General features: G+C 42.2%; 1 protein-coding gene across 8 annotated transcripts in view; it reads left to right on the top strand.

Moving 5' to 3' along the window:
• Positions 1-17,805, top strand: part of EPN2 (epsin 2) — an 81,007-nt gene that overhangs the window by 57,351 nt on the left and 5,851 nt on the right. For 4 of the 8 annotated variants that reach the window (XM_037910458.2, XM_037910456.2, XM_037910455.2 and 1 more), the window contains exons 3-9: positions 2,809-2,921; positions 3,016-3,081; positions 4,420-4,512; positions 4,768-4,924; positions 10,988-11,161; positions 14,153-14,245; positions 15,473-15,688. In XM_037910458.2, the coding sequence (XP_037766386.1) occupies positions 2,809-2,921; positions 3,016-3,081; positions 4,420-4,512; positions 4,768-4,924; positions 10,988-11,161; positions 14,153-14,245; positions 15,473-15,688 (912 nt within the window). The remainder of the gene's footprint in view (positions 1-2,808; positions 2,922-3,015; positions 3,082-4,419; positions 4,513-4,767; positions 4,925-10,987; positions 11,162-14,152; positions 14,246-15,472; positions 15,689-17,805) is intronic. The other 4 variants (XM_043523223.1, XM_037910459.2, XM_043523224.1 and 1 more) reach the window with 2 other exon arrangements.

Genomic DNA, 17,805 nt, shown 5'->3' with positions numbered 1-17,805 from the left:
GGCAGAGGTTGCAGTGCATGACTCGCTTCTTTACCAAAGCACCCCCAGAAACCCAAAAGAGAGCTCAGGCAGCACATCAAAAGGCAGAAGCTGAGAGCTAAAGAAAAAAGCAAGAATGACGTTGTGATTAAGAATGAAGCTGGTTATTTACTTAGTATCTTTTTTGCTTCCCCTTTGCCATTCATTCACTTGGCAACATTTTTGGAGCCTTTTATATTTTCAGAGCACTTCAGATCTTTTGGCTTTTCTATCTAGAGCATTGGTTTTCAACCTGTGGCCCACAGGCCTCTGGGGATCCACAGGCTATGCCTAAGATTTCCAAAGAGGTCCACACCTCCATTCAAAACCTTTTAGGCACCCGCAAATGAAAAAAGGTTGAAAATCCGTGATCTTGAGGAATTACGTTCTTCTCTCCAAAAATGGGGATGTAAGTATGCAACTCCACGAAATTCAGCTGAATATATATATATAACTGCGGGTTGAAATGTGTGAATGAAGTGTGGAGATCTCGATTAGTGATTGGCATGCTAAGATTTGTAGAAGACTGGAGGTTCTTCCCATGTGTTAGATTCTTTTGGCCTTGTTTTTTGGGAGTAAAGGGTACTTTTGAAGCAGACAAAACTTGGATATATGGAGAAGAGGTGTGAGAAAGTAAGATTGGCAGAGGTTGCAGTGGTTAAATAATGTAGATATCATTAGAATTCAAAGTAGTGGGCCTGGCTGACTGGTTTGGAAGTCGAAGGATCAGTACAGTGTCAGAGTATATAGTTCAGATCTTAAATTCATCCATCACTCCTTTAGAATTGGAATGCAGTGGAAATGGCATGCTGAGTCGGAGAGTAGGGAGGAAAGGGAACTGCCTCATGTTGCTCTGGAGCTAACTTTCCACAGCATAGACTTCCTCTAGCTTGACTTTCCAGCCAGAGAGAAGGGTTGCTGAAAAGGCAAAATTTATACCAGTTGAGGAAATGTTATTGGCTAGAATCAGATGAAGGGGTAATACACTTATAAAAGGTGATTAAAAACTGGGTTTAAAAAGGCCATTTAGCAATTTAACTTTTAAACACGAAGCTGTGCTATTTAGAAGAAACATCCATTTTTCCTACTCCCTGGGTAATCTAGCTTTCAATGTAAATGAATTTTTACCTTTTTTTAATAAAATGTTAGTGGATATTTCAAATGTTAAACAGCATCAGTCACGCCTTGGTAAAACAATGTTTGTATACACAGAAAAATCTGTGACAGAGCACAAAAACTAGTTAATAGTTGTTCAGTGAACATAGTGGAGTTCTAAACCTAATCGGAGTGTCTTGTTGCTATTGTAATACAAATTTCAGAGTAGCAGCCGTGTTAGTCTGTATTTGCAAAAAGAAAAGGAGTACTTGTGGCACCTTAGAGACTAACCAATTTATTTGAGCATAAGCTTTCGTGAGCTACAGCTCACTTTGTCGGATGCATAAAGTGGAAAATACAGTGAGGAGATTTATATACACGCAGACCATGAAAAAATGGGTGTTCATCATACACATTGTAGGGAGAGTGATCACTTAAGATGAGCTATGTGCTGGAAATGGCCCACCTTGATTATCACTTCAAAAGGTTTTCTCTCCCCCCACCCCACTCTCCTGCTGGTAATAGCTCATCTTAAGTGATCACTCTCCTTACAATGTGTATGATAAGACCCATTTTTTCACGGTCTGCGTGTATATAAATCTCCTCACTGTATTTTTCACTGAATGCATCCGATGAAGTGAGCTGTAGCTCATGAAAGCTTATGCTCAAATAAATTGGTTACTTTCTAAGGTGCCACAAGTACTCCTTTTCTTTTTGTAATACAAATGTTACAGTTGTAAAAAGGCAGTTTTGATACACAAAGAAGCATTTTTTTTAGCATGTAGTCTTCCATCTTTGATTGCTTTTCATTGCTGTATAACGACACGATGGCATAGGTTTGCAACTAATTCTCAGCAGATAAATTCTTTACCTTTAGAAGACTTCTGTAGTAGTTATGATACAAATATCTATACCTGCTATCGTTTTCTTTAAACAAGGCTGTTTATGAAATATTGCATCCTACCTTTAAGATATTTCTTAATACTAAACTTTTAATCTTTTTAATTACTAATCTGTTTGAATGAAATGTTTTTGCAGAGAATAATACTATTTCATAAACTGTATGTGTGAATAGATTACTTATGTATCCAAACTGAGATGGGGCATTAGTTTATAAAAATGTGGGTGGTATCCCTTTTTACCTGCGTACTGGCTAGCTCTCAGCAAAGTATCTTACTGTGCTGGAATGTTGGTGCATGTTACAGGTACTTAAAACATCTCTTGAATGATTAACCACATAGTTTATGAAACCAGTGATCCCATCTCTAAAGCTCTGATTTGCTGTGGCATTATTCTATCTAGCAGCCATTGTGGTCAGATACTCAGTATTTCTTGGTATTATAATCCGTGTTAATAAATTAATCCCTTGTTTTCCAAGCAGTTTTCCTCTAGGCTCTCAAACTCTTCCAGAAATCTCTCTTTATAACTTCTGTCTTCTTGTTTGTTGACATCATGGAAGTGAGTCTGATCTTTCACAGAGCTGAGCATGTTTTATTCTCATTTGATGTCAATGGGAGTGGTGAGTCCTTGGTGCCTCTCAGGATAAGGCCCAGTATTTGTAATTCTTGGCTTGCAAGAGCAGCTGTATAGAAGTGAAACACAGTGTAAAGAGTGAATTTAATCAGGCATGTTAAGAGGTTCATAAAGCTTCACATATACGCTCTTATGTTCAATATGTTTCTCTTCCTTCAACAGCTACATCCCCTCGAGTTTCTTCAGAGCTAGAGCAAGCACGACCTCAGACAAGTGGAGAGGAAGAGCTCCAACTGCAGCTTGCATTAGCAATGAGCAGAGAAGTTGCGGAGCAGGTCAGTTTCCTGTGTATTACAATCATTCTCTGTCTGTGCTCTAACTGCAAAGGGGAACACCATCTTCCATGAACGCAATTTGGTTTCACTCCAGGTGGGGAGCTGTGTGAAGCAACAGCCATTTTGGACGAGGGCAGCTGTGGCTTCAGACCGATTGAGAGTAAGACATGGCAGCCATTTTGAAATGAGCCATCTTCTGTGGAAGAACGTTATTCATCAGTCCCTCCTGAACTTTCAGTTACGAAAAATTATTGCAAAAAAAGATAAATCCTTAAAAAAAACAGCATACAAAATTTCAGTGAGTTGTAACTATAAACTACTAAGATTGAAGAGCGTGTTATTCTGTTAAGATCATTTGGGACCAAAAAAAAAATAAAAAATGATCTGACCTGGAATGCTCATTTTCCTAAATCACTCATTTTTAATTAATTTTAACTCAAGCTAGTCTTGTGGGGTTTTTTTTTTTTTGTAACTTCACAGAAAATTCATTCTGTATTCACAGTAAATGCTGTAATATTGGGGAGATATTATATTCTTAATACATAACAAAGGAGTTGCATCTCAGCTATACGTTCAAAACTCACCCTTAATTATGGAATCATGCCAGGCACTTCCATAATGATCTTCAACCTTTTTACAACAAGCATCAGTTTAGAACTGTACATTAAATACGAAAGTCCTTATGTCTGCAAAGGGATACCATAAGGAAGAGGATTTTTTTTCTCATTTAGCAGTAAAGCTGGAAATAATGAACTTAAACTAAAAGAAAAGATATAACTATTGGGGAATAAGATCAAATTCAGAAAGTGGTGATGGAATCGAAATCATTTGAAATAAAGTCACAGTTTGGCATAAACATATTAGAGATGGCCTAGAGATTTTAGAATCCCACAAAAAAGTGCAGAGTTCACTAGAAGAACTACTCTTGGTTCCTTGTAGACCTAAAAGTTCTATCAAATGTTGAGAGACACTGACAAAAGCCAGGAAATCTGAAGTTAAAGCAGATACCTCAATCTTAAATGTTTTAAAGGGGAACTGGTTTATAATAATTTGAAGATGGAATATCTGCTTTCTTTACATTCCCTCGTCTTTGTTAGTTCATTTAAGTCATCTTTGTTTTACTCATTCTGAGAAAGTTATAAAGAAAATAAGCTTTCAACAAAGATTTCAAGTGGGCTGTGTATATAGGTTTAATGATCTCGTCTTTAATATTAGTGAACTAGGGTCAGGTTGTTTTGGCCTGTGCGTAAGTGGGGAGTTATGCCCAAAGAACCCTCATCACATCACGTGCAAGGGACAATCTGTGCTTTGTAACCCATTGCACACCTCTCTGGTGCAAATGCTCCAAAGGGGGCCAGCAAGAGTTGAGACCGTAGCAGGCCTTCTCCCTGCACTGGCCTGCCAAGTGGGCTAGGTTCATGGAGGGAGCAAACTACACCATTTTAAAGGCACAGTCTAGCCCAACAGTCAGTATCAACAGTGTTGATTTCCTTTGCAGGAGGAGCGCCTCCGACGCGGAGATGATCTGAGATTACAGATGGCTCTGGAGGAGAGTCGCAGAGACACAATTAAAATTCCCAAAAAGAAGGAGGTAGTGCCTTCAATTAAGAAATTCCTGGTTATGCTGCAAAATGATGAAATACAGTCAAATATAGCTTAATCTGGGCCTGCATATGCTTTTGGGATTTTGTTGTGGTAGATAAGATTCGTCCATGCAGGTTAAAGACTATGCAGCTGATCAAGGGTGTGTAACAGAACAAAATATTGCTTTGTGACACGATGGGCATGTTACCTCAGGGTAATGTAGTCCTCTTTATTAAAGCTTAAAAAATGTTTCTTCCAACAGCATACAACTTTGTTGGATCTCATGGATGCACTGCCCTCATCAGCACCAGCCCCTCAGAAAACCGAAACCTGGGGACCCACAGCTGGAGCGAACCAAACAGACCCCTGGGGAGGCTCTGCAGCTACAGCTACCACCTCTGACCCATGGCAATCATTTGGTAAGAATAAACACTGCCAGAAGTAGTGCTGAAAAACCCTTTATGGTGCTGACTCTGTCCAAGATTTTCTATATGTGGGCGGACTGACATACTCTATAACGTAAGTATTTTGATCCAATGTGGTTAATTTTTCAGCTAGCTTAGTTCATCAAGAGAAAACTATAATGGAATTTTTAATCCATTTAGTTTGATTTTTTGCCATTGTAGTTAGGTTTCATACCCCAAAGGGAAGGAAGTGGTAACTGATTTTCCGTTTTTCCCTTGGAAGCAGAAACTGTCTCTCTCATGCTGGAGATACTCATACTCTGACTTGTAGTTGTGCTCAGCATCACAGATTCAGAAACTGTATTAGACAGTGACAGGCATCTAAGTCAGGTTGCTATAATTAGCAATCCACGAGCAGTGAATTACAATGTGTTATTACTGTTCTTAATGAAAAAATGTGTTTATACTGACATACAGTCAATAGTAAATCAGTTCAATTGTCTGTTATTTTTTTATCAACAAAACTATACTGGCTGAAATCTAACTTTAAATCTATTTTAATTTTAATCCTTTATGAAACACTGAAGATTTCTTGACTTGAGCACTAAATCCAAATGCGTATGTATTTGATGTGGAAGATCCGAACCTGCTCATGTTAGAGGGCTGCATATTTAATTTTCTGGGTGTCTTCCCTATTCTTTTTGCTGCCTCTGTAGTGTGCCTCCCAGCAAAATCCTTTTGGATTTGCCAGGCCTGTTTGGTAATCCGCTTTCAAGGCCCATAGACACACAGGCTGTCCAAAGAGTTGTTGTTTTATATGAGAGCGTCCACAGCTCTTACAGTGAGTCTTCAAACAGATTCATCTTTGGGGACAGATCCAGACAGCATGGGTAGAGAGAAGCGTTTCCTTTCCCTGAAGTGCCCGACAGTTTAGTTCTGTCTCCTCAGCTGCAGGCAGTTGTTTCCAGGATCCCCTTCTATAGAACGCTGTGGGGGAAAATTAATTAGAACAAATGACCCTTAAAAATTACTAGTTAAAATTCTGACACATATCATCTGGGTTGATTTGCTGAGCTATGTAGTTGGGTGGAGGATGTATTTCCCAGAAGCTTTCTGGATGGGATTTGTTCACCGAGGTTCAGAAATACAGAGATATGTGGGAATGGCAGAAAACCCCTGAAAGCAGGGGAAGGCCAAGGATTGCTTTTTTGGAAATCCCTCAGCATTGATGGGGGCCTCTGCATTTTCTGTAATCTGCAGCCAGGGACATCTAGATGGTTTCAATCCAGCCAGGAGTGACTCAGGCAGGAACCAAATTAGTCTAGGTCAGAGATCCAGGAGAGTCAGCTATAGGTGCTCTCCTCCTTCATCCTTTCCCCTGGGCATGAAGGAAGCAGACAGTTTGTGAAAGGATGTAAAACTGCTGAGGGCCACATTGTAACAGCCACTGCTCCTGGCTGCCGTCCTAACCCACTGTCTATTCCACTCCATCTGCTTCTCGGAGCAACTGGTAACGAAACAGCTCAAACCCATAAAAAATCCCAAGTACCAGTAATGGGACGTGTTGGGTATCCCCTTCTGCCATTGTACACCCACTTCTGTTCTTCCAATATCAGCTGTTAACCACATATTTTACTCAGCTGGCTCTTATTCAGATGGTCTACCACCTGCAGCCAGCTTCAGTAGCCATAATCTGTTGGCTGTTTTCTCCAACCTGAAACCAAAGGCCTGCGTTCTATCTTCTGGCATCTCCATTCATGGGCTAGAGTCCTTCCTTTCTCCAGATCCCCTGGTTGCAAGCCTCAAGCCCCTCTATCTCCATTAGGACAAGACAGTAGACTCTGAAGTGCCAACAAAATAAAAGCAAAAATACCAAGACTCCCTAAAAAGCCAGCCGTGTCGTATCTCATTCTGAATGCGACCCAGAGGACTCAGCTATTGGGTGTAGGGAGAAAAGGCAATGCCCAGTGCCACTGTAAATTTAAAAAAAAAAAAGTGAAAAGACCATCCATCTTATTCCTCGGCTTATATGAGACACAGGACTCCTAAGAAACGCAATTAAAAATCAAAAGGGACAAAGCAGGATAAGTGTGGCTCATGGAAAGAGGGCTGTCTGTAAAGGTTCTGATAGTCCTGATAGTGGCACTCAGGCATGAGGAAGTTCATGTTTACCCCTTCATAGATATCTTGCTGGTCAGGGCCCCCGATCAGGTGGTGGTGAATTAGCTAACAGATCTTTCAAACATATGGGTACAAGTCATGATCATCTGGGACAGGAGCCAGATACCACTAGTTCATTTTGTGCCCTGGGGGGTTCAAATGAACACCATAAACCCTCAGGACATCCCTGTTGGCCAAAGTCTCCCCTTTTCCCATCCTGCCATAGTGATCAAGATCCCACAGAAGGTTATGTGACCTCAGTGATGGTAGACAAAACCTGATTGACAGGTAGGAAAAATCACTTTTCTCCTCATTCTTCCCTTCTCTATGATCAGGAAGTCCCGACAGCAATCATCTCCAGCTGATCCACAGGTTGCAAGGTAGAGCGCTTAGTATTGAAGCATCGATGTCTTCTCATTTTAGCACTGTGCGCAGCTGCTTAGCCACTGGTCATTATTTTGTTTTAAACAGAGTTTGTATCTTCATCTATGATGAGCAGTAAAACATGAGATCAGAAAAGGTCAATCAAAGTTCTGGGGTTTTGAGACTGTTTTTTATTTTTTAATAGGAAAAATTACATCAACCTTGTGATTTAAGATACAAGCAAAAACTTGTCAGTGGATGGTATTAGCTGCAGCTGTTGAGTTTCCTGTCCTTGGCTCCCAGCTTTATTAATGCCATGTATAACAACTCCTCGTTCTTGCCTTCCAACTACTTGGCTCCCAAGGATAGTCTTGAAGATGTCAGGTTTATGAATCTTGACTGCTAGTAAAACAGTGACTCATTAAAATAGAGGATTTTAATCCTGTCTAACTGTGCTTTGACAGTTCAATAGAGGGAAGAGGGGTGGGGGAAGGTAGCTTCCTAAATGCTCTTAGTTACAACTGATCTAATTTTGTGATCTATCTTATGAAAGAACAAAAGACATTTTTGAAAGCTTCCGTTTATCCGGAGTAGTGTCATTAGCATTTCTTGCATGGCATCATCAATCGTAACTCACCATACAATGCAGATGAAGGACGTGTAAATGCTGGAATGAGAGTAGCCGTATTCCGATAGAGCCCTTCGGCATTTCCTGTGCTGTAGATGGAACACAAAGATGCCACCTGTTGATGAAAGTGAGCTAACAACTCTGCAAATCGGAACTCATGCTAGTATGCTCATCTCCTTGTTTCCTAGTTGGCTTTCATGGTGCTGCTCTTTAAACTGAGGATTTGGTTATAAACTGAAACAACAAGGTGAACTGAGATACAGCTGTCTACTACAAGAGTGGCTCTGTCCTGTTCTTGTATTAAAACATTAGTTTCTTTTTTATACTTGGTCTCTGTTGAAATCTAGTTTTCGGAAAAAGGGTGTATGAGAACACACATTCTAACTTGGAGATAATTGATCACTCCTAAAGGGTTATATGGATATGTGATATAAAAGCAAAATTATTTGCTTTTATTATTTTGGGCTGGTAAGTAAAATTTTTTTGGTTTGGGGTTCCCGTTCACATACTTGCATGTTGAGTGCAGGCATGTATCTAATAGAATCATAGAATATCAGGGTTGGAAGGGACCTCAGGAGGTCATCTAGTCCAACCCCCTGCTCAAAGCAGGACCAATCCCCAATTAAATCATCCCAGCCAGGGCTTTGCCAAGCCTGACCTTAAAAACGTCTAAGGAAAGAGATTCCACCACCTCCCTAGGTAACGCATTCCAGTGTTTCACCACCCTCCTAGTGAAAAAGTTTTTCCTGATATCCAACCTAAACCTCCCCCACTGCAACGTGAGACCATTACTCCTTGTCCTGTCATCCGCTACCACTGAGAATAGTCTAGATCCATCCTCTTTGGAACCCCCTGTCAGGTAGTTGAAAGCAGCTATCAAATCCCCCCTCATTCTTCTCTTCTGTAGACTAAACAATCCCAGTTCCCTCAGCCTCTCCTCATAAGTCATGTGTTCCAGTCCCCTAATCATTTTTGTTGCCCTACAATACATTTGCTGCCATGTGTTGCTTCCTTAAAGATGCTCCTTGGAATCTTCAGACTATAAAGATGACTCCTAGGCACCAAAGTGCTCCTGTTGAGTCGGTGGCTGCATCATAAATACTGATCTCTTTGTGATGCTTGTATACACTTTCAGAGAACGTTGTTAAAAACTGTGTGAAACTGTAGTAATGCCTCTCCAAAAGGAAACACCAAAGGAAGGGCTGGGGCTGCTCTTTCTGATTGCTACTGCTTGTTGCAGATAGGTAGGAGGTCTGCAGCAAGTACTGGGTCTGGGCAAGTGAGAGGTGGAATTGAGTTGTTTTGTGGGAGATGGGGAGGTGATGTTGGTAGGGGGGAAATACTGTTAGGTTGTCTGTTTGCCTGCTCTTTCTAGTGCTGAGCAGAATCTCACACTTCACCACCACCCCTTGTTATGGGGGAGGGGACACAGCCAAGAGCAGGCCTTTCAGACTTTTGGCAGTTTGCTGTTTTGCCTCTCGGATTGAGTCTGAGACCAGGTTCACACTATAGACGTCTGCTGGCATAGCTATGCCAGTCAGGCATTTGACGAGATGAGGCCTCTGACCAACATAGCATAGAGCAAAAACCTCTAATGCAGACACAGTTATACCAGCAAAACTGCTTTTGCCAGTATAGCTTATTTCTCTTTTGGGGAGAGGACTGGAATAAGCTATGCTGGCGAAAGTGCAGGTTTGCTGGTATAAACTACATGTACACTAGAAGTGCTTTCCTGGTACAGCAGAGCTGTAAAGTGTAGCCCTCACTTGAGGGTGAAGTCCCGGCCTCACTGAAGTCCCAAGTTTGGCTTCTTCAGTGGGACCTGCATTTGAGCCTGAGTGTTTTTGTATGGCGATGTAGGAGGGTGGAAGGAGGACACTTGGGCTGAGCAAAGATTGTGAAGAAGTTTGACTGGCATTTGATCACAAGGGAGGATGGCAGGGAAAGGGGGTTTATGTGAGGATGATAATAGCAAGAAATCTGACTTTACTTTCGACACACTGCTGTTTTGTTGTTTGTGTCTGTCTTGTCAGATCATAAGCTCTTTAGGGCAGGGACTCTGTCTTCGATTCAACCCCCGGTTGGGGCCTTTAGGTTTTACTGAGATATAAATAATTTGGGGGTTTTGTTCTGTGGGAGTGAAGAATCAGGCTACATCATGCACTGAAATAGGGTGGATCAAACGTGCTGTGTAGGTATCTTTCATTAAAAATAGGAGTCCTGCACTTGCATATGAATAAAACCTTAGAGAAGGGATCTGTATTGATGGTGATGGATAATTACAGCCAAAAGTAGTCATTAAAATAGGGAAAAGAACAGAGAGGATGATTTGGAAACAGATGGGGACAATTTAGAGAAGGCCTATGGCAAGAATAGTGATCACAAGCGGGGAAGAAAAATTGTAGCTCAGAGAAAGTTGAAGGATTTGTTTTACAAAATTAAAATATGGTGGAAAACCGGAGAGAGTTTCAAAATGGCTCATTTTAAGCCTTTAAGTAGGTTTTTCCCTGAACACTTTGAGTTTTTACATTGGGTCCTCGGTTTCTTTTAGATAATGGCTTATAGAAATGATCTTTCTCTTGAGTTTATTTTAAATGTAACCTGTGATTTAATATGTCACTTTCAATCTGAACAATAATTCCGTGCCACGGTGAGTGACAGTTTGCCCTGAAAGCAAATTGCTGCACGTTTAATTAAATCTTCAAGCGGGAGCTTACTTTTATTCTTCAAGAGTCTTCCACAGAAAGTAGTTGTCTGTACTTGTAGCATGGCAGAATTGATGTAACACAGCGTCTGATTTTTCACAGGTTTCTCTTAGTGCTTATTTTGCAGAGGGAGTGTTTATAACTTAATACAATTAATTGTCTAGGAAATCTTTTCCAAGTGACTTTATGTCTGATCTGTGATTCAACTGTCTCTTGTTGCAGGTGCCAAGCTAGCTACTTCTGTTGATCCATGGGGAGCGCCAACTGGATCCACTACTCAGTCTCTCTCCAAAAATGTAGACCCTTGGGCTCCTTCTCAGTCATCCTCTGTAGCAACAAAAGCTACTGTAGATCCGTGGGGACCAGCAGCTGCAAACAAACCTATTTCCACTTCTGGTAAGAGACTGTTTACATTTGACATCCTTTCCAGTAAATAGGCTGTACTGAACCTGTGGTGTAAGTGTGCATGCCTTTAAAGTTTGTTTGTTTGTACTGAGGGAGTTATTTTTTCAGCCTCTAGTCATTGACTAACTTAAGGTGAGATGTGGGCAATTGCTAAATGTAGTGGGTAAAAGAAACAGTTGCACTGAAGGACTTGTAGTACTGGATTTCAAAGTAAATAAGACCTATAATTACTCCTGGGGGAATTCTTCACCACTGCACATGCACAGAATTTATGCCCCCCGCAGATTTCTTTGTTTCCCGGCAGAAAAATGACTTTCTGACATGGAAGCAAAGGGAATCCACAAAAGCGGTCATGTGACCCTTCCCAGCAGTATGTTTCAGGTGCCCAGGGCAGCCAGCAGAGAGGTAAATCATTGTGGGGTGGGGGTGGGACTGGGAAAGACATGGCTGGTGGCTCCTACCCTGTGCCAGGCTCAACTGCTAGTCCTGGCTGGGCTGGGGGAGATGGGACTTCCTCTTCCCCTGCGCGTCATCCGGGGCCGGGTCAGATTTCTCCTGCAGCTGTAGGAAGCTCTGCAAACTCCCCCTCTCCCCCCCCCCTCCCCCCCACACTTCCTGCACCCATCACTCCTCAGCTGCAGGGGGAGGGGTCACTATACAGGGAGTTGCTCCCCCGTCTGTCCAGTCCCTGTGCATCGACCCCCTCATACCCAGACCTGCCCACTGAGCCTCACTCCCCCCGCCCGGACCCAGAACCCCACCCTACCGAGCCCCAGTCCCCCGCATCTGGACACCCCCACTGAGCCCCCCCGCTGAGCTCTATCCCCGCACTCAGGCCCCTCTCCCCCCCCCCCCCCCCGAGCCCCAACCACCTTCACCTGGATCCCCCTGCAGAGTCCCATTACCTTTGCACCCAGAATCCCCCAACAAGCCCCTGTTCATCCATATGTCCCCCCCCGCACCTGGATCACCCACTGACCCGCCCACACCCAGATTGCCCTACATAGAATCCTCTCAACCCGCGCCTGGATCCCCCCAAGCTAAGCCCCTTTGCACTTGGATCCTGCCTTGCTGAGCCTGCCTGCCCACACCTGGTGCACCTGGCACAGGGGCAGGGCCCTGGGGTGTTTCTGGGTCCAGCTCCATCCTTGCGCTGTGTTGGGGTTGGGTATAGCCTCACCGCTGAGTCCGTGTCCCAGGGGGAAGCTGCACAGTGATCTCCCACCTCTGTGCAGCCAGTGGCCTGTGCTCTCCAATGCTATGCTGGAGCCTCCACATGTATTTGACGAAATATGCAGAATTTTAAAATATTGTGCGTGAAATTTTTAATTTTTTGGTGCAGAATACCCTCAGGAGTATATAATAGACTTTAGGACAGACATTTCAGTGCTATTATTTTGAGTCAGAGCATTGCATTTGTGTGGCTCTTTCCTCCAGACTCCCTTTCACATCCTCTCCAGTCTTTACTTTATGTACACCTGCCACCCCGTTCAGCCATGTACCTGTGACTGCACTGCTGCCATTGGTCTCCTCTTTAATTAGCTAAACATTTAGTTTCCAAAAACCAGAGAATTAAAACAATTTGAAAATGTCCGTCGTTCTGAAGCTTTCAGTGTGGTGACTGGCTGTGCAGAAGGATGTCTCTGTAGATGTAAACTGACAGCTCAGGGTTTGACCAGCATCCAGTGTTCTGAGGAGGAGGTTTTCAAAGGCGCAAATGGGAGTTCAGTGCTTACCTGCCCTTTGGGCCTTTGAAAAGCTCTGTCTGTAAATTCTTACGTAACGAAGTGTAGAAGGTGCTGCTGCATCTCCTTGCTTATGCCTTGTGACACTGCGCCCAATAACCATAATAGCGGGGGTGGAGGGGTGGGTGGATGGGTGCCATGACTTTCTGTGCTAAATGAATTCTTTGCAATCATTCATCTCTGTACATTTTATAATAAACTAAGGATATGTATGTGGAATGATGTCAAGATTATATCTAATCTAAGATCATGTCTGGCTTTTTATGGAATGTTTTAGAAATGATTCTGTAAAATTCATGAGACTAAAGATATTTTATAACTTTCTCTTTTTTGCTGGAGATAAATAACATTTGCAATACAAAATCTTCACTTGCATTCTGTCTTCATATTTTATCTCTGTGAGCTAATTGGTTAGACGCCTCTAAGTGTCATTGTGATGATTTAAAATGTAATGAAGCTTAATGCTCGCTGTTTAAAAAGTGACTTTCAAATTCCAACCCTGTTAGGTTTGGGGTAATATGATTACTCTTTATTTACATAGGTTTTTTTCCCTTCCTTTTTGCTAAAGGTGTTTCCACATCTAGTGAATGTGTCTTCTTCACTGATTGCAGAGTAAAGCTAGGCTCCCTTTTGCTTAGCACTCTAGCACCTTATCTACGCCAGGTACTGAGCACATCTTTTCTGTTGCCCTCCCAGTCCCTTTAATCTGTGAAACAAGAAGCTGAATTTGGGAATCAAATTCTTACCCCAAGTATGGCCACACTTACATTCCATTTTGCTTGTTATCACTGGCTTATATCCATGCTTCTAATTCCAGTACTACATAGAATTTGTGATGCCGGTCCCCACAGCATCTGGATGCACCACTTGATTGCTCAGCTAGTTAATATGTATGCTACCTTCTATATTGGGCAGTAAAATCACTGACCATCTCCACTACAACCTAAAGACACTTAATCACACGTGCCTTGAAGGCCCTCCATCCTGAAAAATCAGAGGAAGATTGTACCGTAGGTAAAGGCCAAATACTGAAAATGCACTGCTACTAGTCCTAAAGAGTTTGGTCTCTGGGGTAATGCCAGCAGAAACACACCAGCTGAACCTTAATGGCCATGACAGGACACAGAGGGAAATGGTTTCTCAAGTAATGAGTGGTTTAGAAATTGCTTTTAATCGTACTGGACATGGTGCAGGTAAAGATCTGTTAACGAGAGGTGTCGTTTGTTCTCCTGATCAGGAAGCACGTCGTTTGGCCTTTTCAGTAATTTGAATGGTGCAGGGAAAGATGACTTTTCTGAATTTGACAACCTTCGGAATTCCAAAAAGACAGGTACGGATCAAATGAATGCTTGGCAAACGGGCAGTTTTGTTGGTAATCTTAGGAACAGGTTTTTAAACCAACTGTTTAATCTTTTTATGACAGAAACAAGATACACCTTTCACAGTGGAAAAGTTCAAACTGGGGAGTAGGTAGAATTTGTTGCAATTGTTGCAGATAATGTAGCAATAAAAGCCAGTTGTTACCGCCATGTAGCCTGACCTCCGTGTAGCTCAGGCTATACAGTTTCATCCTGTAACCCCTGCACTGAGCCCAATGACTTACGCTTAATTAAACCGTATCTTCCGCACGTGTTTTCGGTATGAGTCATGGTGACTGGGTGAAGGCCGTGAAAGGAGGCAAGGAAACAAAGTAACCTGAGAGATGGTTTGTCAAATAGACATGCAAACACTTGTATTCTACAACAGTGGAAGAATTACTGAAATTCCACTTATGTGGAAGTTTGTATTTCACTTAATGAAAATGAAACTGCTAGACTTCAAAAATGTAAATGCTTTGAGACTCTGTACCTCTTTATAAGGGGCACCTTCTGTAAGATTGGTGACGTAGCTCAGCGTTGGTCCAGGTCCCCCTTTTAAAAGAAATCGGTCAATTGATAAATGGCTAACATTGAATGAAAAAATATACCAAGATGATAGTTCAGAGGCCACAGTTCTGATGCTTATGAATATCTTCTCCATAGAGGCTATTAATTCGTGGCTATATCACAGCACACTAAAGAAGGATGTCAAGGTCAGTTGGGTAGAAGCGTTGTTTATATTACACTGCAATTGTAATTCTGCTGTTCTACACTTCTGTGGGATACTTAGGATTTAATGACAGGTTTCAGAGTAGCAGCCATGTTAGTCTGTATCCGCAAAAAGAAAAGGAGGACTTGTGGCACCTTAGAGACTAACAAATTTATTTGAGCATAAGCTTTCGTGAGCTACAGCTTTTCTTCTTTTCTTCTTTTCACCTCCTTTTCTTTTTAGGATTTAATATATTTAACAACCTGCTGAAAGTGTAAAACATACTTGGCAATTTAAACAAAATTATAGTATAAAATCAGATTCAAGAGTATATTTTTAGTAATAGAATGAAATCACTTGCTTCCTTCATCAGCCTTTTTTTTGTCTTGCATGATTATAATACATTGTGAACAGCCAGATCACTGGTTTTAGTAAATTGTAGCATTTAACATTGTGAACCTAACAGATTGTTCTTGACTTTTTGTTACAGCTGAGTCGGGTTCCACTTTGTCATCCCAGCATAGTGGTACAACAAGTCCTGATCTCTTTGATTCTCAGCCCACGAACATGACATCAAGCAAACAAAGTGCAGCTCGGAAAACCCCCGAATCTTTCTTGGGGCCCAATGCAGCTTTGGTGAATCTGGATTCGTTGGTGTCTAAGCCGCCACAACCAGTTCCATCATTGAATCCATTCTTAGCTCCAGGTACGGCTCAGTACATCCCTTTCCAGTATATAACTTTGTTTAATCTTGTCTTCCACATTTGTTCTTGTAGAAGAAACCCTGCTCACCTCTGGTGCACATAGCTCAATCTAAGTCTTGTGCTTCCTGTTTTGCTTGCCATGCTAGACGACTTTTTCCAGCAGGACTTGCTCTGTTGCAATTAGGAGGGAGAGGCAGCATGGTCTTGTGGAAAGGTCATGGGTTGATACATGGAAGGACTTGGGTTCTATTCCTGGCTCTGCTGTGTTATCTTGGGGGCAGGGGCAGTGACTTCAGCTCTCATGATTATTTACTGTTTGTATTACTGTAGCACCTACGAGCCCCATTCATGAACTAGGACCCCATTGTGCTAGGTGTTATACAAAAACAGAACAAAAAGACAGTCCCTGCTCCTAAGAGTTTACAATCCAGGTATATAATACAACAGACAACAAATGGGGGAATACAAAGGAACAATGGGTCCATATTGTTTAAATAGACAAGACAGGCATAGGACAGGGAAGTGGTAGAACGCACAAGCATAGTGAATAATGTGATGGCAACAAATGGCATGGTAGTTCCATGATTTTTTTTTTTTTTGCCTGTTTCCGCTCAAACATCTTGTTTGTTTATATCAGAAGCTCTTTGAGGCTGGGAATTTTGTACTCTGAGTTTGTATGCTGCCCAGTCCAGTGGGGCCCCTATCTCGGCTCGTGCCTAGGCACTCCTGTTACACAAATAATAAATTCTAGTGCCCTCCTTTATTGTTTGTATCATCCTAAGCCTTAATAATTGCTTCCTATTCTTAGTCTAGTCCTGTTGGGCTGGATCCTGAGAGAAACTCTCCACTTCAGTGGGAGTTGCACATGTTGAGCAGGCATTGGCTAGCCATGTGTGCATTGTTCCTCTCAAACGTGAACATAAATGCTAAAAATAATCTATTCAATCAAAAGTATTAAAAGCTGCTATATTAAAACATGGAAGAGCTATAGTAAATAGAGATGAAGGCATAGTAAATAGAGATGAAGGCATACTAAATACACTCCATCCCCTGCGAGGCGAAGGTGGCACCCTTTGTAGGAGACATTAGATATTACTCGTGATACTACGCTGGATCCTAAAGGCAAAGACGAAGTGAGCATCGATTCAAGTTGTGTTTAGATATTAACTTCTAGAGAACATGCTTCTTTCTCTGCCATTTCTCCTGGTGTAGAACTCCACCCAGCTTGTTCCAGCAAGGCATACTCAATATTGTTCTGGGCCAGTCCTGGCTGATTATAGTCAGTGTTCTTTTAAAAACAAAAATAAAAAAAATTAGTGGGTTATGAAATCATTTTGAAATATAGTCCACAGTACTGGAGCATTGATTGTTGGTATAATCTGCATGCTGCTCATCACCCCCCACCTAACAAAAGAAAAACAAAACCAAACAAAAAACCCCGCCGAAAGCCTGGACTCTTTCGCACAGAATATGCCTGTGGCCCTCTTAATTCTGAATTGCATTAAAATGTCAAAATATATTGCACAGACTATGTTAAAGCCCGCTAGGGAGCTCTGAATGCACACCAGCAGGGTTTACACAGACCAATTAATGCACAACACATTAGTGCATTTCCAAAATCACAAGCTGTTTGGTTCCAAATTGCCCAACACACTTTTGAAAATGGGACTTAGAAACTTGGATTGCTTCAGCCCAGGTCTACACTATAGACTTACGTCGGTATAACTGCATCTCTCAGGGATGTAAAAAATCCACACCTCTGAGCAAAGCATTTAGACTGACTTAACCCCTGGTGTAGACAGTGCTACGTCAATGGGAGGGCATCTTGCATCGACAGAGGTACCGCCTTCGTGGAGGTGGATTAACTATGCCAATGAGAGAAGCTCTCCTCTTGGAGTACAGTAGAACCTCAAAGATACGAACTCCGCAGTTCCAGACTGACCAGTCAACCAGACACCATGTGAAACCGGCCGTAACCAATCAGGCAGCTGCGGAGACACACACACAAAAGCAAATATTGTACTGTGCCTGTGTTGCATTTTAAAGGTAGGCACATCTGAGCTGCCTGTCCCCACCCCTACCCCGAACCGCACGCACGGGGCACCCACTTACAGCTAGG

Source organism: Chelonia mydas, chromosome 10, assembly GCF_015237465.2.
Source record: "Chelonia mydas isolate rCheMyd1 chromosome 10, rCheMyd1.pri.v2, whole genome shotgun sequence".
NCBI classification, from domain to species: Eukaryota; Metazoa; Chordata; order Testudines; family Cheloniidae; genus Chelonia; species Chelonia mydas.
The sequence above is the reverse complement of the archived record's forward strand: the minus strand, read 5'-3'. Positions and strand labels throughout refer to the sequence as shown.